This window comes from Marmota flaviventris, chromosome 4 (assembly GCF_047511675.1).
Source record: "Marmota flaviventris isolate mMarFla1 chromosome 4, mMarFla1.hap1, whole genome shotgun sequence".
Lineage (NCBI taxonomy): Eukaryota > Metazoa > Chordata > Mammalia > Rodentia > Sciuridae > Marmota > Marmota flaviventris.
Genome location: NC_092501.1, coordinates 13,186,175 through 13,205,513, shown reverse-complemented (window position 1 = coordinate 13,205,513; position 19,339 = coordinate 13,186,175). Strand labels below are relative to the sequence as shown.

General features: G+C 47.0%; 1 protein-coding gene across 1 annotated transcript in view; it reads left to right on the top strand.

The window, feature by feature from the left end:
• Positions 1–220: 220 nt before the first annotated feature.
• Positions 221–19,339, top strand: part of Slc18a2 (solute carrier family 18 member A2) — a 33,428-nt gene continuing 14,309 nt past the window's right edge. The window contains exons 1-9 of the mRNA XM_027929987.2: positions 221–341; positions 1,761–2,115; positions 11,053–11,111; positions 11,376–11,459; positions 11,726–11,818; positions 12,584–12,673; positions 12,785–12,828; positions 12,900–12,960; positions 14,883–14,978. Of these exons, the coding sequence (XP_027785788.2) occupies positions 221–341; positions 1,761–2,115; positions 11,053–11,111; positions 11,376–11,459; positions 11,726–11,818; positions 12,584–12,673; positions 12,785–12,828; positions 12,900–12,960; positions 14,883–14,978 (1,003 nt within the window). The remainder of the gene's footprint in view (positions 342–1,760; positions 2,116–11,052; positions 11,112–11,375; positions 11,460–11,725; positions 11,819–12,583; positions 12,674–12,784; positions 12,829–12,899; positions 12,961–14,882; positions 14,979–19,339) is intronic.

The window sequence follows — 19,339 nt, the reverse complement described above, 5'->3', positions numbered from 1 at the left end:
CCAGAGCCCAGCGGTCCCAGGTCGGTCCCCGACGACGCTCCGTGCGCTCGTGGGGATGCGCTAGCTGCCGGTGAGCGAGGCTGGGCTTGCTGCTGTCGCCAGTCGCCTCGGACGACTCCTCACCCGCTGCTCACAGCCCCGCCAAGTCTGAGCGCTTGGCCGGGGGCTGCCTGGCTCCCCGGTCCTTACCGCGTTCGCTCCCGCAGCCGCGTCCCGAGCCATGGCCTTGAGCGAGCTGGCACCGCTCCGCTGGCTGCAGGAGAGCCGCCACTCGCGAAAGCTCATCCTGTTCATCGTGTTCCTCGCGCTGCTGCTGGACAACATGCTGCTCACCGTCGTGGGTACGTACCGCCCCGGTGTCCCCAGCCCTCCCGGCACCCTCCTCCGGGGCTCCCTCCTCCTAGGTGCGGTCCCAGAGCTCTGCGCCTGCCTGGGAAAGTTGGAGAACACGCTTTGCAAAAGAAAAAAAAGTTAAAAAAAAAAAAAAAAAAGTCCCTAAAAGACTGCAGTGCCTGGACTTGAAGGAGTTGCGTTTGTGGCTTGGCTTTCCTGGTGGTCAGGTCAAAACTGCGACATCGGATAAGACCCGAAACTTATGTTTCCTCTTGATAATTTCTTGCTTCCTTTTACCCACTTTCACCGCGATGAAAAAAAAAGATTTCTATTAAAGAGGAGCAGTTTCCCGAGTTCAAAATAATGCGTTCAAATAATTATGCTTCGAGAAAAGGTGGGCTAATTATTTGGTGTGATCCTTCCTTAAATAAAGGAAATGACGTTTAAATGTGTCAGTGGATGATTTGAGATGGAAGCATCTCAGCACGCAGTATAAGAGCAATTGCAACAATCCCTTTTCCTATAGTGGATTTTTGAAAAACTAAATACTTAAAATGTAGATCTCTTAATTAGCCTCGTTAACAGAAAGGTGTTTGGCATGTTTCCCCTTAATATCCCAATTTGCAGCAAATAAAAAAAACAAAACTGTTTTCATTCAAATTCTTAAGTGCTGGGTTATTTCCTCTCTCCCCATTTTCAAGTTCTCTCATGACAGTTTTCTGGGCCTCAGGTTTTCAGCTCAGGAGCATCCTAGCTCATGCCAGTTCAGGAACAGTTTGCCTTTGTCTTGAATGCTTTGTTTCATACACACCCAAGCTTCTGTTGTGTCACACAGTTTTCTTTTTCCTTTGTGAAAGTCTACAGAATTCTTAAATCTTACGGGTTGTGTGGGAAATTGCAGATTCCCACTCACAGAATGATGAAATCGGTCTGTTGCAGAATTTCCAATTTATTGCTTCCTGCAGGTTTATCTTTTTCTAAGATGTGTAGATGTGTCATGAAATTTAGATTCCTGTTTCCTTGCTTCATTCATTTACAAATCTTTTGAGCCTCTCAGAGAAGCACTGGTTGATTCTAGATCAGCAATGACTTGACTTCAGCCCAAATTTTGCTTTTTTAAAACATTTTTTTTTCTGATGGAAAGCCATAATGAGAAACCCCACAAATGACAAAAACCTTTGGGGCCAGTCACTTTGGCACAGCAGCTGCCCCTGAGAATAGACAGAACTCCCAGGGTGTCTTGGGGCTTTGCTCTCTTCAGTGGAGCGAGCAATGTGAAATTGTTCCAGCATGTGGTCCTGCTTCTGGAGTAGATATGTCCCTTCATTGGGTCTCATTTGGCTTTTGATTAAACCATAGTTTTGCTGGCTTTTGTCTGAGGGAGGGTTTGGGGGTGGTCTCATCGCCTTGTTCTGCTCTTGTCCCAGTCCCCATCATCCCTAGTTACTTATACAGCATTAAGCATGAGAAAAATGCAACTGAAATCCAGACTGCCAGGCCTGCGCTCACAGCCTCCGCCTCAGGAAGCTTCCAGAGCATCTTCTCCTATTATGACAACTCTACCATGGTCACTGGGAATGCTACTGGAAACCTTCATGGGGAACAGCTGCATAGAGCTGCTACCACACAGCACATGGTGACCAACAAGTCCTCTGCCCCTTCTGACTGTCCCAGTGAAGACAAAGACCTTCTCAATGAAAATGTGCAAGTCGGTCTGCTGTTTGCCTCCAAAGCCACCGTCCAGCTCCTCACCAACCCTTTCATAGGGCTGCTGACCAACAGGTAGGTGATGTGAAGCTAGCCAAAGGGTTTATGTTTTTATCACTCCATATGCATTTCCCTGTGCCTTTCTGATTAATCAATTGTCCATATCTCAGGAATCAGTAGCGTGTGAGCTGGGGAAAACCCAGTCTCCTTACTCTTATGTCTCTGTCCTCAGTTAACCATCACTTCCCGTTTGTTCCCTCTTCCCTCCTGTTGTTCAAAGAGTATGAAAATAGTACAGAAGACAGATCAAAGAGAACAAAACAGTGGTTCTTTATAAATGCTGAATTTCTTAATTATATTTGTCGTAATTGCCCTTGGCGGCAAGAACTCTGCGGTCAGGTCACCATGGCTGTCATTAGATCCTATATGCTCTGTGACTTTCTCTTGTCTTCTGCCTCTGGTCAAGCACCTGCTTGTTGAAAGCTGAGGTGGCAAAGGACTGAGTAGCTGCCGAAGTGAGGAGTGTGGGGAAAGTCTGGTGCATGGACCTAACTCTAAACTGATACCCAGGTCCTGGGCCACACTCTGCTCATTTCTGAGCTGTTTCTACAAGCACAAAGAGAATTGAGGCTATATTTTCTGGAGAATCCAAGCTGCCCGTACTAGCTTTATATGAACATAGTGTTCTGATGGTTTTGGCCCTGCATTATTTGGAATAATGGTTCACTTCTCCATTGTTGGTGGCCATCCAGTGAGTATTTTTGGTTCTACACCTGAGATAGCCCAGTTCTACCTGGCACCTGGGGGGCTCATAGCACAGGACATGGGGATCCTCACCAAAGGTTTCAGCTTCAAGAAGTAGGAGCAGTTGGGGTTAGGGTATCACGTGAACAAGTAGCCCCAGAGGCAGAAATTCAAAAGTGGCAGGGAAGAGAGTGCCCAGAGTCTTACCTTCCAGCCAGTGCCAGAGCTGTGACAGAGATAAAGACTAGAGAGGGAGGAAGAGTGAACTAAGAGGACAGGGCTGAGGAGAAAGGCTCCTAGGTGAGGCTGTGAGGCCTCAAGTGCCAGGCCAGAAGTGGGAAGCAGTTGGGAGCCATCTGAGATTCCAGAACCAAACTGAAGAGCCAGTGAACCAAGCAGTGGGGAGGTGGGAAGGAGCAGGAGTGGCTGCATAATTTGTGGTCCCAGTGCAAAATGAAAATGCAGAACCCTTGTTCAAATGCTGTGAAGCCTTTCAAGATGGCAGTGACAGGGCACTGAGCCAAGCCGAAGCCCTTCTGAGAGTGGGGCCCTGTGCTTCTGTGGACCTGGGGTGGTGGCAGGGGCTCAGAGAAGGTATGGCAGATCTCGTCTTCTTCCAGCACCAGCTGTCTTTGGACACATGGGGGTAGCTGCTTGGAGCTCACAGTGAAGTGCACAGGAGCACATTTCCAACTGCAGTTTAATTTCTAGACTGAGTAATGCTGTTGAATCCATGTTAACCATCCCAGGCCATGGCCAGCCCTCCCTTCTGCAGAGCAGGATGAGATAGCTGCCACAAACCATACTCAGCCCTGGATGGGCTGACTGTGAGCCCACCAAGAAGCACCATTATGGAGGTGACATTCTGCAGTTCCTCTGTTCTCCAGGAAAAACAAACACACCTCAGGAGTTGCAGAATTATTTTATTTCTTTTTTTTCAAGACTAAGAGTGCTTCTTAAAATATATCTGACATAATTACAGAAAACTGCTCAGGGTTTTGTATCCCAGAGGAGCAAACAGCTCAAATACTATATGTGAAAATTGAGGATGTTATTGTGGCAATGTTTTGCAGGTCTCATGGGTGGAAATGTTACTAACCCTGGATGTAATACTTGGAAATGCCCTGAAATAATGTCAGCATTCTAATCTTGCAAATGTAAATGGCAAATGAAAACCTTTTAAGAATCCCCGTTTTGTTTTTAAGATGCTTTGCTTATGCCAGGAGGAACAAACTTGTTTATAATCCGTGAGGCCTTTCCACTAGTAAATGCTGCAAGTTCTTTGAGGTTGCAGCCAGCTAAGGTTTATATTTGGGGCTATAAAAAGTTGACCTCCAAGAGAATACTAAGTTTATCTTGTGACTTGTAAAATTTAGTCTATCCTTTTTTTAAAAAGTATTTTTTTAGTTGTAGTTGTCAATACTTTTATTTTATTTATTTATTTTTATGTGGTGCTGCAGATCGAACCAGTGCTTCACACATGCTAGGCAAGCACTCTGCCACTGAGCTATAGCCCCTGCCCAAATTTAATCATTCTTGTAGTAGGTGATCCACTTTAGAAATCATTGAGAGCAAAATTGTAACCCTTAACTAGTTTCCCCAGTTACCCAGCAAATGGAAAACCATCACTAGTATCCAGTGCTGTCTGTAATGTAGAAATTCAAACAAATTTTAATATTGATGTAGGCAAAACAATTGAGTCAATTCCATCATCTCTTCAAAATGACTGTGGTACTCTCTAAGCCCAGTAGATGTAAATTTGGGGACTTATGGTTCCTCTAGGCACTCCAGGACTCTGCTTCCCTCCACAGTTTAGATGGAAACTAACACAAAAAGGACAAATACATTCCATTTGCACAGAAAGAACAAAGGGACAGGTCCCTCTGTCCTTGTGAGCCATTGCAGACAGTCTTTTGATGTAATTTGGGCCAGTCTCATCCTCAATTACCAAGAGGAGGTATGACTCACGTTTTCTGTGTAGTTGGTAAGCACGTGTGTTTACAACAGCATTCTAAAGTTGGTGAGTGTTTTTGATTAAAAGAGGAGCAAAAACCATTATGCATAACTTATGTTTTTAGTGAAATAAACAAGTGTACTTACACAGTATTTTAAGATTGGCTCCTGTATTCCTGGAGAAATTAGTGAGAAATTAAAACCATGACGTGGGAACTTGCAGAGACTTTCATAAAAGCTTTTGGGCCAGTTTCAGGTTTAATGGGCAAAGGAGCTTGTAGAACAGGAGGAGAAATGTTATGGGAGTCCTGGGCTTAACCGAGCCTTGACTTCAGGGGCCCCAACAAACCAGGACTGGCCACTCCTTGCAACAGAAAAGGTCACAGTGAAAGTCAGGAAAGGAGCACTGACCAATATGGCCATGTTGGGAAGGCAAGATGAGACCCAGCATCTCAGCCCTGTCTTTGGGTGCTGATGGGAGCATACAGAAAAAATTGGGGCAGGGGCCAGAGGTCTGCATAATTAGGTCATTTTGGCCAAACAGTTGTCTGGTTGTTCAGTTCTGGTTCTGTGAGATTGCTCTAGAAGAGTCCTTACTGCTTGAGGGGGCGATTTTCACTTGTTCCCCAGGGTGTTTGTCTCTCAAACCCATGATCCTGGCAGAGGGTAGTGACTGGAAACTTCTAGGCTCGACTCCTGCAATCTGAGACGGGGTGTTGTGAATCTTACTTCAGTCTTGAAGGGGGAGCGAGAGAGGTTAGGTAAATATATTTCTGGTAAACCTTGTATTAATATTTAGATGAACACTCTTTACATGGTCAGTGTGCCTGCATGCAGAACTGAGCGGGACCTGACCCAAAGTTTAAGGTAATAAAGGAGACAAAATAAAACTAGAGACACCAAGCTCTAGCCTGCTTTTACTTACCGTGGTTGGGCACCTGCAGGCTTGAGTAGGGAGCCACTGCTTTTAGTGAAGGTGGACTCTCAGTCTCTGTGAGGAAAGCCTTTGCCCTCAGCCACAGTAGGGCTATAATCCCACGTCTGTGTACTGTCCCTGTTTCAAGGCTCTGTTCTCCCCCCTCCTGTTCTTTGTACCTGCTTACAATTATACAGCTTGTGCTTTTAGCTACTGAAAATAAAGAATACAGGTTAAAAAAATCTGTCATTCTTGCATTTTCTTGGGCCCTTTCTGGTTGTACCACACTAAATAGGTAAAGGTATATAGAGTTTTAATCAGCGGCCAGAGAATTTGGAAAAAAAAAAATCAGCCTAATTTCTTTGGACCTGGACTTTTTCTGGCTCCAGCTCCTGATGTGAGCTGGCTCAGCTTTGTAAATCCCCCAAAACTCAAGGAGCTGCTTAGTCAGACTGGTAGGAGCCATGACTCTTTGAAGCCCCTGGCTTTAATTTAAGGGGGGCCCATTCTGAGATGAGACATCCAGCACCACATCGGCCCAAGCCCAACCCTGTATTCATGGTCATGATGGTGCCACCTTAGTGCCTTTTGTCAGATGATACAAGAAGGTGGACAGCTTGTCTGTTGTTTTAAGTGTTAGGGTAAGTCTCTGGCCTAACTCTGAAAACACAAAGTAGCCATCTTAGGAAGTGTTTAAGTGTCCGTTTGGCAGTAATCTGATACAAATTATTCTTTCGTTGACTCTTCGGTTACTATATTTCCACTGAAAATATGTGACCACATGAGGAACAAAGGGCATTTGATTTTGTCATATGTCATTGTCAAGTATCTAGCAGCACTTTTTAATGCCTGAGCCTGCCTTGCTCGACTCAATTTCCATCTTGGAGGTTCGTGTGACTTACTTTACAATTCCAGTTGAACTATTCATTTCAGAGTTGTGGTCATGAATAACAGGAGGTAGCAAAATTATACTAGTGACACCTCTCATCATTTGGCCCAGTAAGTGGATTTTAAGCTTATATGTACATAAAAGGAACGCTCACAGACAATGTGAAAACAAGTTTCCCTTTCCCCTGCCATAATTCAAGCCAAGATGTGGCTCCTTTTTCTCTTCTTTCTTTTTTGGTGCTGGAATTTGATCCTGGGGCCTCATTCATGCTAGCTTGTCCTCTATTACTGAGCTACCCCTAGCTCAGTGTGTGGCATCCTGGTCTGCCCTTGCCTAGTGTAAAGTTTAAATAGTAGTTGCAGCTTTAGAACCAAAAGATATTCCAAACCTTCCAGCCGGTTGGGGAAGGAGTTAACGGCATTGCTGGGGCTGTCTCCCTTGGCTTCCTCCTTAGCCGTCATTGTCTGGGTGGTCTGTTTTTTATCAAGCCAGAGTCAGTGGCTTAATTTATTTCCATAGTTACCTAGTCGAGTTGAAAGCAGTTATTTTTCCATACAAATCTTAGCTAACATCTGAATGACAAGGAGGAAGCTAGCTACAGGGCATGAAATCTCTCTGAAATCTTACTGGGGTTATTATTTTCTCTCTCTCTCTCTCTCTCTCTCTCTCTCTCTCTCTCTCTCTCAGCTTCAGCCAGTTACTCTAAAGTGGGCTTTGCAAGAATCATCAGTGACCTATTCAGCTTCTCTATGAACAGGGGAACCGGCTGTTCTGGACAGGGATCTCCCACTCCAGACGTTGCGGGGATGGTAGAAGCACAGTATGACAGAGTCTTCACTTTGAAATCAGAATAAACTGCAGTGGAATTAGAGCAGTTCTCGTGGGAGCAAAGATTGCAGTTGAGCTGGTGTCGGGAACAGGGCCCCCACCTCAGGAAGGGCAGTAATTCGTGGGCCACATAAATACCTGCTTACATCTTCTATCTGCAGAAGACCTGCAAACCTCAGGGCTAAACCTGAGGATTTTGTTTAATTTAATAAATGATTGATAAACTTCCTATTATATCCAAGAAAATTTGAAATATCATCCTGTTCCTTGACATTCACTTCCTGTTCCACCTTTTAGGAGTGATCTGAGATAATTAAAAGGGAGCAGATCCCTTTGTCTTATCTGGTGATGGTTCACCCTGCTGGGTCCTTACTTTGTGTCCCTCCTTTTATCATTTCCCAAAGTAGAAGAAACTGTGGTCTTTGCAAGCTAAGAATAGTCTACCTTAGCCTCTCTGGCAAAGAGAAACTACTTATTAGCATTTGAGAATAAATATCATTTGTCAGTGGCCATTAAGGGACATATGGGTTTCTCCACTGACTAGGTCTGTGTAATTAGCCTAACTTTTATTGTTTTCACATATTTTCCTGGGATTCAATATGTGATTTTTAATCTTCCTCAAATTGGGTTAACTGCTCCCTGAGGCTTCATAGAGGATGACCGTGGGCTGGCATGACTCACTGGGAGATGATGGACATTTGGTTAAACGTTGGCTGAATCAGATCTAGCTCTGCTGGTAATACGTTAATTGAGATGGCCTTGAATCCAGATAAGAGGCCAACTCAGATGGTGATGACTAACATCAGTTGAGCTTCTGTCTATTTGTAGACATTGTAGGGAAAGACAAAGGGCTTTGTGTTCTGCCCACTACACAGTGACCCAAGGGTATGGACCACCCTCTTTCTGATGTGAGTGTGCAATTTTTGGGCTGGAGGAGTTTGAGGTTGGAGACCTAGCAGCCACCTGTTGGGTCTGATTTGCCTTGGGGCTGAGTACCAGGTAAAGATGCTGCCAGGCACTGGCCACTGGGCAGCCCTGTCAATGGCTTGGCCAGTGCTGAAGGTGCTACAGCTGTGTGTCTGGCAGGAAGGTAGCTTTTGCTCTCTGCAGTTGGGGGTGAGCCACTCCATCTCACCGAAGACCACGAAGGCTATTAACTGGCCAGTCCGGGTGTTTCCACCCAGCTCTGCATTCAGTTATTCCATACATGCTTTGCTAAAACCCAGAGAAATTTTAAATGGATAGTATTGCAGTGTTTATAAAGCAAATGCAGCCTGAGGCTTGGTGAGAAGACCCGTGTGTGAGCACACAGCCCTGTGGACTTTGATGAGATTGTGCACCTCCATGCCAAGTATCACTGGGAATGTCCGTCCCTGGGACTAGTGTACCCACATGTATGCCAGCAGGACCTGGCACACATTAGATACTCACAGTATACCTGCCACCTGAGTTTGGGGCAGGTTACATACCTTCTGGAACCCTAGTGCTGGCTGCTGAAAAGCAGGCATAAAGGCCAAAGGAACTGCAGGATCCCCAGGCCATCTGCCTTCACGATGCAATCAGAGAGTGTCCTAGCCTCCTGGGAAGAGCCTGGCTCCGTGGCTTCCAGCCAACCCCAGCTATGTCCTGTCATGGGACCTCAGCTGCTGGCCATGGTAGACTGGTTGTGGTATCACTGGTGGTTTGGGGGCCACAGATGGGTTGTTGAATTTTCTTGAGTTCTGACCTGAAACCATTCAGGACTTTTGCCTGCAGTCTGCAAAGGGACCAGAAATGTCTTTTGTGGCCACAGGGCTCCACGTTAAGGCTTTATTAATAACCAAAGCTAAGACCTGGTGAAGGGAGGTAAACCCCTAATTCCAGTGGCTTTGACACACATATCGGGCGCTTCAACTACGGGGTTTCCCAAATGTATGTTGAAAGGGATGAGAGGCCTGTCTTTATTCCAGGGGAGCCACGAACATTGTGAGCTGTCTATTCTCTCACAAGATGTGTCACAGTTTCTGAAAATAAACTGCCTGTGAGCTCTTGCTGAGCCTCTTGGACTTTGCCTTATTCAGTGCCCATCAATGCCTTGTGAGACCCCAGTGGGGTTTCTTTGGTCCTTATGAATAAGGAGCACAGAGCACTCGGCTGGGGCGGCTGAGATGAGAGAAGCTGCCCTGTGATGGCCATGTGAACTGTGGCTCAGGATCCCCGTGTCTCTCCTCTTCACCTGATTTGCTTGGAGCCCCCTTTGTGAATTGTGAGCTCATCTCAGTTCACATCAGGGAATCTTTTCCGGGAGGGGGACTGAACTGACTGAGAATCTGTTACAATTTTGAGAGGCTATTTATATTTTTGGTACTTGGTTTCTGGATGCACACAAAGCCATTTTAAAAACTATGAGTATAGTCAGGAGAACTTTTGGAAAGATTCCATTTAAAACCACTTCTGTCCTTTACGTCCCTGGGGAAAAAGCTACCAAAGGAAAAGCTCTGGACTGAAGGAAAGCTAGTGGCCCGACTGAAACTAGTCCAGTGACGTTGGACAAGTCATTCTTTCAAGCCTTGGTTTCCTTATTTGTAAAATGGGGGCGTGATTGTGTGCTTTTAGGAAATTATTGAACTGGTTGGTCTATGTGTTTGTAGGGTTGGGTGCACCCTTTAAATGAAGACACTGTGATTGTGACTTTTTATGAGAGACTGGGACGCAAGAACCCGTCCAGGCATGTCTGGGCTCATCAGCTTTTGCCCTCCTGCCTTCCTGGGTTCACTTGGTCCCTCTCCAGGTTTCTGGGGCCTGGGCTGTTGTGGTTTGGAAGAAGCCTACAGTAGGGCAGTGGCTCATCCAGTGGGGGCCCTGCCTGCTCAGGGCTGAGGGGCAGGCAGCTGCCTGGGGCTGCAGGGCCGCTGCACAGCAGGGAGCTCTCGACAGCGCAGCAAAGCAGAGGAAGGAGAGGGAGGAAATGAAATTTCTGAAGCGCCTTCTGTGCTCCAGGCACCCGGTGGACAGTTTATCATCCACATCTCTACATTCCGGCCCTAGAAGATAGGGTAGCCTCTCCCTGGGCTGAGCCGACCTACGTGGCTTTAGGCAGGGTCACGTGTCAGGCAGCCAGGCATCTGGCCTGGTGCCGGAGCCCTGTGTGGGAGGGTGATTTTCCTTAGAGAGAAATTTGGGTTTTGAATTTTTGTACAGAAAAATGAGGTGTTTCTTTTGAGGTGGCCTCACTGGGGTCAACGGGAAGGCAGGTTTTAAAACCACCTCCTAGACAGCGTGGTTGTCTCTGCTGCCAACTGAAGCACTTGATAGCCTTTTACCAGAGTCAGGTGATTGCAGTTGGTCCCCTTGGGGACGTTCTAGCAAAGACTATAATTAAAGAGATTTAAAAAAAGGGGATGGTGGTGGTGGAACTGGGCGCCATGTATTTTGGGTATGTTCTGGGTTACTTGCTCATATTGTGTTGACATTTATTCCAGAGAAATTTCTGTTCCGAGTGGCAGTCTACAAATGTATTCACGTTCTAAGACAGTCCAAACACTGAAAGGTCACATAGGAAGCACTGAGGATATGAATTTTTAGAAAAGCCAACCAAGCGCTTATCTGTCTGATCCCAAAGGATAATCAGGAGAGAATCAATATAAAGCCTTAAAAAAATACCCAGCAGTCACCAGATTTCCCTCATGTTTGTGTTTTGCAGAATTGGCTATCCCATTCCTATGTTTACGGGATTCTGCATCATGTTTATCTCAACAATTAGTAAGTGTCTCATGTTTGCCTTCTGAGTGTGGGTCTCAGAATGAATCCATGAGCTGAGAATCAGAATACAACCTGGGGTGTGTGTATGGGTAACAGCTACAGAAAGCAGCGGCAGAGGGGACCTCCTGGAGCAAGAGCACAGTGTAGGAACATTGAAATGCTCCTTTGGAAAAGGGTGGGCCTCAGAAAGCCCCAGTTGGGATGGTTCCATCCTGTCCTCAGGGGCATGGCCCTAACAGCTGGACTGGCCTCTTGTCTTGGCAGTGTTTGCCTTCTCCAGCAGCTATGCCTTCCTGCTGATCGCCAGGTCTCTGCAGGGCATTGGCTCCTCCTGCTCATCCGTAGCTGGTAGGTGTGGAAACAACTGTTGGAGGGGGAAGCCCAGCCCTGTCCTGTGCAGCCCTTGCACAGCTTGTTGAACTTGGGGACTCAAGGCTGGGTGGTGGTGGGGATTCTCAGAGAAGGTGCCCTCCTCCTTCTTGGATTTCGCTTGGTTTTATGTGTCAGTTAATCTCACAGTTTCCAGAAGATCCCTGGTCTGGCTGGGGAGAGAGGGTAAGTCACAGATGCCTCTGAGCGCCCTCCAGCTGTTGACTGTGTCTTCTCCTGTTTAGGGATGGGCATGCTTGCCAGTGTGTACACAGATGATGAGGAGAGAGGCAACGCTATGGGGATCGCCTTAGGAGGCCTGGCCATGGGGGTCTTAGGTGGGTAAGGCCATCATGCGAGCTTGCAGGCAGAAGAGGCCTGTCTGGCTTTGGGCAGTGACAGTCCTTGCCCAGTGGCCCTGGATACAGTGGGAACAAGTCTATATTTACACTGACAGATTCCCCAGCTGCCCCCCAATCTGCCTTTCTATTTCCTACTTTCAGGGAGACTGTGGAAGATAGTGGGAAGAGTCCTGAGTTAGGAGGACCTGATCTTTGGTCTCCCAAACCTCCTTTGGCCCTAATGAAAAAGAAAGAGTTGAGCAGGAAGGTCTGCAGACCCTCAAACATTCTGAGTTATCCAGAGAACTTTCCAACCGCCTGTGTCTGCCTCCCCAGAATGCCCTCCCACACAGACTTCATAGGCCAGGGGACAGATTTCTCCCCTGAGGGAGAGTTGGATCCTTTCTCTTTTTCTCTGACATTTGGCCTTCATTTGGAGGCATGGTTCCCATCTGTGCCAGTCTGGAGCAGTGGAACCCAGATGCCCCTTTCCTGGGCTCTGGAAGTGGTGCTGTCCTGTGCCTGAACCGGTTCCTGTCCCCCCTTGCCTTTTCAGTGGCCTTATATGCTCTTCCCACTTCTCAGGTGAAAATCCACCTGGAGGAAGCTGTTGAGGAACTTAGTATTGACGACATAGAATGTAGGGTGTGTACCCCAGATCTTTCTTTGGAACAGAGTAGAGAGGGAAATGCAAGAAGCAAGTAATGGTTCTGGTCCGGGGCAGGGCGTCCACGAGGCTGGCATGGCTCCTCTCTCCCACAGTGGGCCCGCCCTTCGGGAGTGTGCTGTATGAGTTCGTGGGGAAGACGGCTCCGTTCCTGGTGCTGGCTGCCTTGGTGCTCCTGGATGGAGGTGAGTGAGGCCGTGTGGGCACTGTTGCTGTGACCATGGCCTGCACGAGGGTGCATGATCAGGGCCATACCTGCTTCCTGAAAAGGGGATCCTCTGTTTTTTCCCTTGCAGCTATTCAGCTCTTTGTGCTCCAGCCATCCCGGGTGCAGCCAGAGGTGAGCAGCTGGGGAGTGAGGGCCGGCGGTAGCCACAGTGACTCTTCTAAACTCCTGTTTTTGCTTGACAGAGTCAGAAGGGGACGCCTCTAACCACTCTGTTGAAGGACCCATACATCCTCATTGCCGCAGGTGAGGCTTCCAGGTTCTTCACAGTCGAGGCCATACCCTTGAGGCTGGGGTGGGTGGCAGGTACCAGTTTCCATATTGCTGCTGGAAATGTAGGGCAATGGAAGAAGCCAAAGACAAGAGGGGTTAAAAGTCTCAGGAAATGGTTTTCTTCTGTCATTGATTTCTGACCCTTAGACAAGGTCTCTTTTGTGTTTCACTTGGGGCAAATCTAAATGGTATGCACCATGCTCTGCAGAGCTGCCAGAGTCACATTGTGCCCCGGGGACGCCCTGCCTCAGAGTTTTGTTTGAAGCTAAGCCTGCTCATTCCCTTTGTGTCAAAGTCATCATTGTTTGGCCTTGAACTTTCTGGAAGGATTTGCACTGCTGAGGTCTTCAGTGGGCATACTGCTTCTCTTAGCTACTGACAGTGGAGCCCCAGAGGGCCCAGGGGACCCCTCTCCTCCTGCAGGAGCACATCCCCATAGAGCAGCTGGCAGGTCCCAGAAATCACCCTTTAGTGAAAGGTCACGCCTTTGGTTTCTTGGCGTGGATGGGCTAAGAGAAAGCTTTAGGGTTCTGTGACTCTGGGGAAGGGGAAAGGCTGCATTCATCCAAGAGGCTGTCCCCAGTCTGTCTAGGTAGCAGTAGGCCACCTCCCTGCTTGACAAGGGACCAGGTTCATGTAGGTGCTGCCTGGACCTGAGGCCAAGGTCAGCAGGGCCCTGGTGTCAGGCGTCAGGTCTGGCTAGTGCTCTCTGGGGTGGCCCCGCAGTGAGGCATCACACACAGCTATGGTGAGATTTTTCTAAGCAGGGCTCCAGCTGTCCAGGAGGACTGGGGTGCCTGGGCCCCTGGCCCTGCTGTCCCCGAGGCCATTTAAAGGCTAGTTTTGTTTAATCCTGCTGCTGTTGGCTTTTGTAGAATTGGGAAGCTGGTGCTGAGACCTCTTCCTGCAGCAGGCCCTGCAAAGCACAGGTAGCATCCCAGAGCTCAGATGTACCTGGAGCCCTGGCCATTGAAGTGTGGGGATGAGGAGGGTGTGGTTGGGGACCAGGTCTCAGAGATATGACTCCCTGAACCTTGGGCATACCTGGTTTGCCTGCCTAGAATTTCTTGAAGTCTTACTGCCTGGTCCCATTCATGAAAGGAAATACAGAGATATACTCAGTACCGTCAGACCATCCCCAGTTCTGGGGCAGGGGAGTTGGGAACAAGGTGGGTGGGAGGAGAGTCCAATCATTTCTATGTTCTGCCTTTAAATGTCACAGAGAATGAAAAGATCTCTCATTACGTGTGCAGCTTCATCACGATTGCAAGAGTTCTTTGAATTTGTTCTAGCAAATTACAGGTTCCATGGAACACAATACAGGAGGCTCCCAGATTGATGGAGACAGTTCTGTGTGTCTTTTTCCAGATTGTTCTATATTTACAAAGGGTCTAGTTAACAGAGTGATAATATTTGCATAGGTACCTTGTATGTTTAGTTGATTAAAAAAAATCCCTCCATAGCACACCTGTGCTAACTGCACTGTGGTCTTTCTTGGATTTTCTGGCATTTCAGGGAATCATTAGAAATGTCCACGTTCATTGCACAATAAAACATAGTCACAAGAGCTCAGGTTGTCATCACCATGTGTGGCCTGGAAATTGCTGGCTGCTGGGCGGCCTCAGGCAGGTTCCTTCATTAATAGATTGGATAGATTAACCAAATGACCAGTCAGCGCCCTCTAGTTCTAACCTCATGACTCTGGGATTCTACTTGTTTAAAATTATAATAACAAAAAACTCCTTGTTAGCTCTTTGGCTTGTTGTTTTACCTTTTCCTTATGGAAGGAGGAGAAGTTCTAGATAATGTGAGCTGGGGTCCAACTGTGTTTGGCGAGACCGTGGAGGACACTCGACCTGAAGTCTAAGCATACTCACTCTCTTCCTCCTTCAAAGGCTCCATCTGCTTCGCCAACATGGGGATCGCCATGCTGGAGCCAGCCCTGCCCATCTGGATGATGGAGACTATGTGTTCCCGAAAGTGGCAGCTGGGTAAGGACTGGGGTGGGTTCTTTGGATTCTAGAACTTTTATCCCCAGAGTGGTTCCCATCAGTGCAGCCCTACTGAATTGAACCAGGATGATGCAGTGATTGCTTCTGTTTGACTGCTGTTAGGGTCAATGTCTAGGGTACTTTTGGGGTCTGTTTCAGCTCTGGGTTTTACATCATCCCTGATGAAAGCTTCAGATGGAAAGGTTAAAGTATAATATGAGATTGAGATTGATATAGAGATATATAGAGAGAATATTCACAAACTTTTATTAAATTGCTACTTCTTTTATTTCATTATTGTTAATCTCTGCTATTCTATAAACTTTGGCATAGGTGCATAGGTGTTTAGGGAAAATGATATATGCAGGATTTGGTATTATCTGTAGTTTCAGGCATTCACTAGGGGTCTTGGAACATTTCCTCCACAGAGAAGGGGGGTACCACTGTAAATGCATCACAGTTTTTTTTTTGTTGTTGTTGTTGGCATTTAGCATTGATGTTTTTGTGACTGTAAATATTGATTCAAGTTGAGCATTGTAGGGTACTGCGATTAATTTTTTTCTTTCTGCAAACTTGTTTTTCCTGAACAAGTTTTTGCCTTGTTTTTTTTTTTCATTTTCTTAGTTTTCTATGTAGCATTTATGAATCACCCCCTAGACTCTCTGGCCGGTATGAAGGTCCTCTAAAGGCGTTCATGTTCATTGGCTGACCTAATCTTTCTGGCTTTGCTCATCTGTGAACTCTGTTCCATCTCTGGGTCTAGATGGAGTGTTCTCCAGGCCTTGCTCCCCATCCCCTGGGCATCCTCTTTGCTTCTCTTGTTTCCTGGGTTCTTCTCTTCTCTGTCCTCTCTCAGGTCACCCCCTCATCATGTGGAAGGGCGATGTCCAGCAGCTTTGGGAAAGAGGGTGCTGCGAGGTGTGGGAAGTTCTGAGGCCCCACATACCTGCAGATGTCTCCACCCACCCCGTGGCTGACTTAGTCTGCCTTCACAGTTCCTGATGGAAAGCATTTTCTTCCCAAGTTTCGAGGCCACCATTCTATTGCATTCTAGCATCCCGCACTGCTGCTCAGGAGGCCCTGGGTCTTCTGATTCCTGAGTCTCTGTTGGAGCCTTTACCAATCTGGGTTACGAGTGTCTGTGATGGCAATGGGCCATGGTTTTTTATTTTTATTCTTTTCCCAAATACTGGCGGCTTGCTGGGTTAGCCCTTTCACCTGGGGAACCTTTTTCTATGATTACTCTCATTAACCCCTCCCTCCTCATTTTCTTATTTTACTCCACTTAGTTGGATGTTGGACCTCTATGTTTCATTCTTTTTATTTCTCACCTTTCCTTTTTTGCCCTTAATTTATTAATCTTTTATCTTTTAAGCTATCTATCAAAGTTTTAAAGTTGATGCTATCACATTTTTTTTTTCAGTCCTGGCGATTGAACCCAGGGCCTTGTCCATGGTATTGCTGTACAAGTGAGCTACATCCCCATCCTTTTATTTTTTTTAAACATATTTTTAGTTGTTGATAGACCTTTATTTTATTTATTTATATGTGGTTCTGAGAATTGAACCCAGTGCCTCGCACATGCCAGGCAAGTGTGCTACCACTGAGCCCCAGCCCCAGCCCCTTAATTTTTATTTAAAGACAGGATCTTGCTGAATTGCTAATCTTGAACTTGCAGTCCCCTGCCTCAGCCTCCTGAGTAGCTGGGATTGCAAGTGTGCTCTGCCATGCCCAGCTGCCTGTCTTCAATTTGAAGAGCCCTTTTGTATTGTGTGTGTGAGTTGATCTTTGTTGAAATGACACCCCCTGGCCATTTCAGTAGAGACTTTCTTTCAATCCCAATTTCAGCTTCTATTGTCCCTTGCCTCCTTGATGCCCATTCCTTGGGACCTTAACCATTCCAGTTTAGCTTCTCTAGAGAACCTGCATCCTTCTGGGATGAGGGCTGGAGGGCTGGAGGGCTGGAGGGCTGGAGATCCAGCTTCTCTCAAAGTAGCTTTCCCACCTTTTCCCTGTCCACAGTCCCTGCTCTCAGCCGACCTTCTCAACTCCTCATTCCTCAGCTCCTGAACTTTCTGGAGTATGAGGCACAGGGCTCTTGCTTCTTGTTGACAGCTCCACATGCAGGTGGAAGGTTCCAGTGTTCCCTGTGTGTCCATTGCCCTCTGTTTGCTTCTCTTTCTTGTTACTGCTTCTCTTGGCCCATTCTGTTTGTCCTTAGGCCTGGGGAGGAGCATGTGGGATGTGTGCCTAGAACTTTCATTTATTCTTTTAGGAATATTTGAATAGACATTGGGGGTGTGGGAAGTGGAGTAAATCCTAGAAATTCAGTCTGCCTTTTTTTTTTTTTAACTACAAGGCCATCATTTATTTTAATGGTGAATATTCTGTTTAAGATTATGCAAGGGGCTGTGGCTCAGTGGTAGAGTGCTTGCCTAGCACGTGTGAGGCCATGGGTTCGATCCTCAGCACCACATAAAAGTAAATACATAAAATAAAGATATTTTTTAAAAAAAGGATTATGCCATAAATTTGCAACCATTGCCTTTTGTTGGGCATTTGGGTTACTGCCAGTTTGTACCATTAGAAACCATACTGCAGAGAATACCCATCATCTGCATCCCTCTTCATGTTTGGAGATATATTTGTCGGGCACAAATCCTAAAAGTTAAACGAATGTTTTAGTGCCTGGAAGTGAGTGTTTTAGCACAGCTATTATTGGTCTTCAGTCTCTTCCAGTGACTAAAACGTGTAAGAAAGGGGAGCTTGTTTTAATTTCATTTAATAAGTGAAATTGAGCATCTTTTTGTAGGGTTTATTAGCCAATTTCTTATTGATATTTGCCCCTTTTCTTTAAAAATTGATTGATATCCATCTTAGAGATTTATTTTCCTTTCATAGTTTTTTGAACTCATATGGGAGATTGCAGGGAGACTCAGTTTTGAGTTAAGCTGGCGTTTTTAATGTCCCCAAGCCTTTCTGCAGGCCACCTGTATTTGTCCTTGAGCATCCAGCCCTCACAGGGGTGTCTTCTTGGAAGCTTCCACCTCTTGATTTAGACTGTGTCCTACTCTGGCTCCCACCACGTGGTCCAGACTGAGAACCCGCCAGTCTTCAAGTTCTGCATTGATTCGCTGGTGTTCTCTCACCAACCAATCCTTAAGCAGCCCCAAACTAGGTGTGAGGTCTTTTTGGGGTGATCATAGTCTTGTGGATTCAGTTGGTGGTGGCGATTGCACAACCTGGTGAACATACCCAAAACCAACCAAACTGCACACTGTCAAGGGCGAATTTTACAGGATGTGAATTGTGTCACAAAAGAAGCCCCAAATACAAGAGTTATTCCCTGTAAGAGGGAGGACTCTTGGAGCTAAGCAAAGGTTATTTCTTAGGCATAAAATGTATCTCTGAACTTCGGAGTCAAGATGGGAGAGGAAATCCAGGGACCTTCAAGGTCCTGGGGAAAGCACCATGCTCTGCAGGAGGAGCACTTCCTCTTATGCTTAGTGCTGATAGGTTTTGCAAAAGATGAGGACATTCTCAGTCTTGCTGCTGCTCTTGTAGAGGTGTTTCCCAGCTTTCCCTTCCCTCTGGGACCTGGGTCTCAGGTGTCCTCAGGAAGCACCGTCTCCCAGGTGGGCGTGCACAGCCCAGCAGAGCTCCCTGCACTTGACTGCACAATGTGGGCTGTGAGGCTTTCCCCAGGCCTTCTGAGTTCCACTTAATTGGCCCGTGATCCTAATTAAATGTGGCCCGGTCATGTGCAGGGCACTCTAGCTGCCCTGCTCTTGTCCTCTTCAAAGCCCGAGGCTTCCTTTGTAAAGTCTTTAAGGTCAGCCAGGAGCCCTGGGCCACGTGGGTAGACAGCAGAGTACAGGCTGCCTGGATGTCGGGGGGAGGTCATTTTTCAGGTTCATCACCTGTGCTTTCAGTGTCCACCTGACCAGCACCACACATTTCCACCACTGAGGTTCCTCTCCCATTTGCCTCAGAGGTAGACTCATCTTTCTTCAAGAGAATCTAATTTCTCTTCTGTTTTCCTCAGATCCAGCATGGGGGAAACATGCCACCTTATGTGGGTTTCTGAAGTTTGGGGTCCATGGCTCCTGCATCCCCCCAGGCCCCAGAATCTGGGGATACTGTGGGAGACACGTTATGAAGGACCAGTGCCTGCAGGCCAGTCAGTCCTCTGGAGCCCCACAGCTCTCCTGCCCAGTTTCTCTCGGCTCAGGAGTCTTCTGCAATCTGCTATAACCCAGTGGGGACAGGAGCCTTTCCACCTCTGTGTGTCCCTTGTCATTTCTGGAGAAGGAACAAAAGTCAGAGCTTACTAACTATGTGGACCACACACAATTACTCTC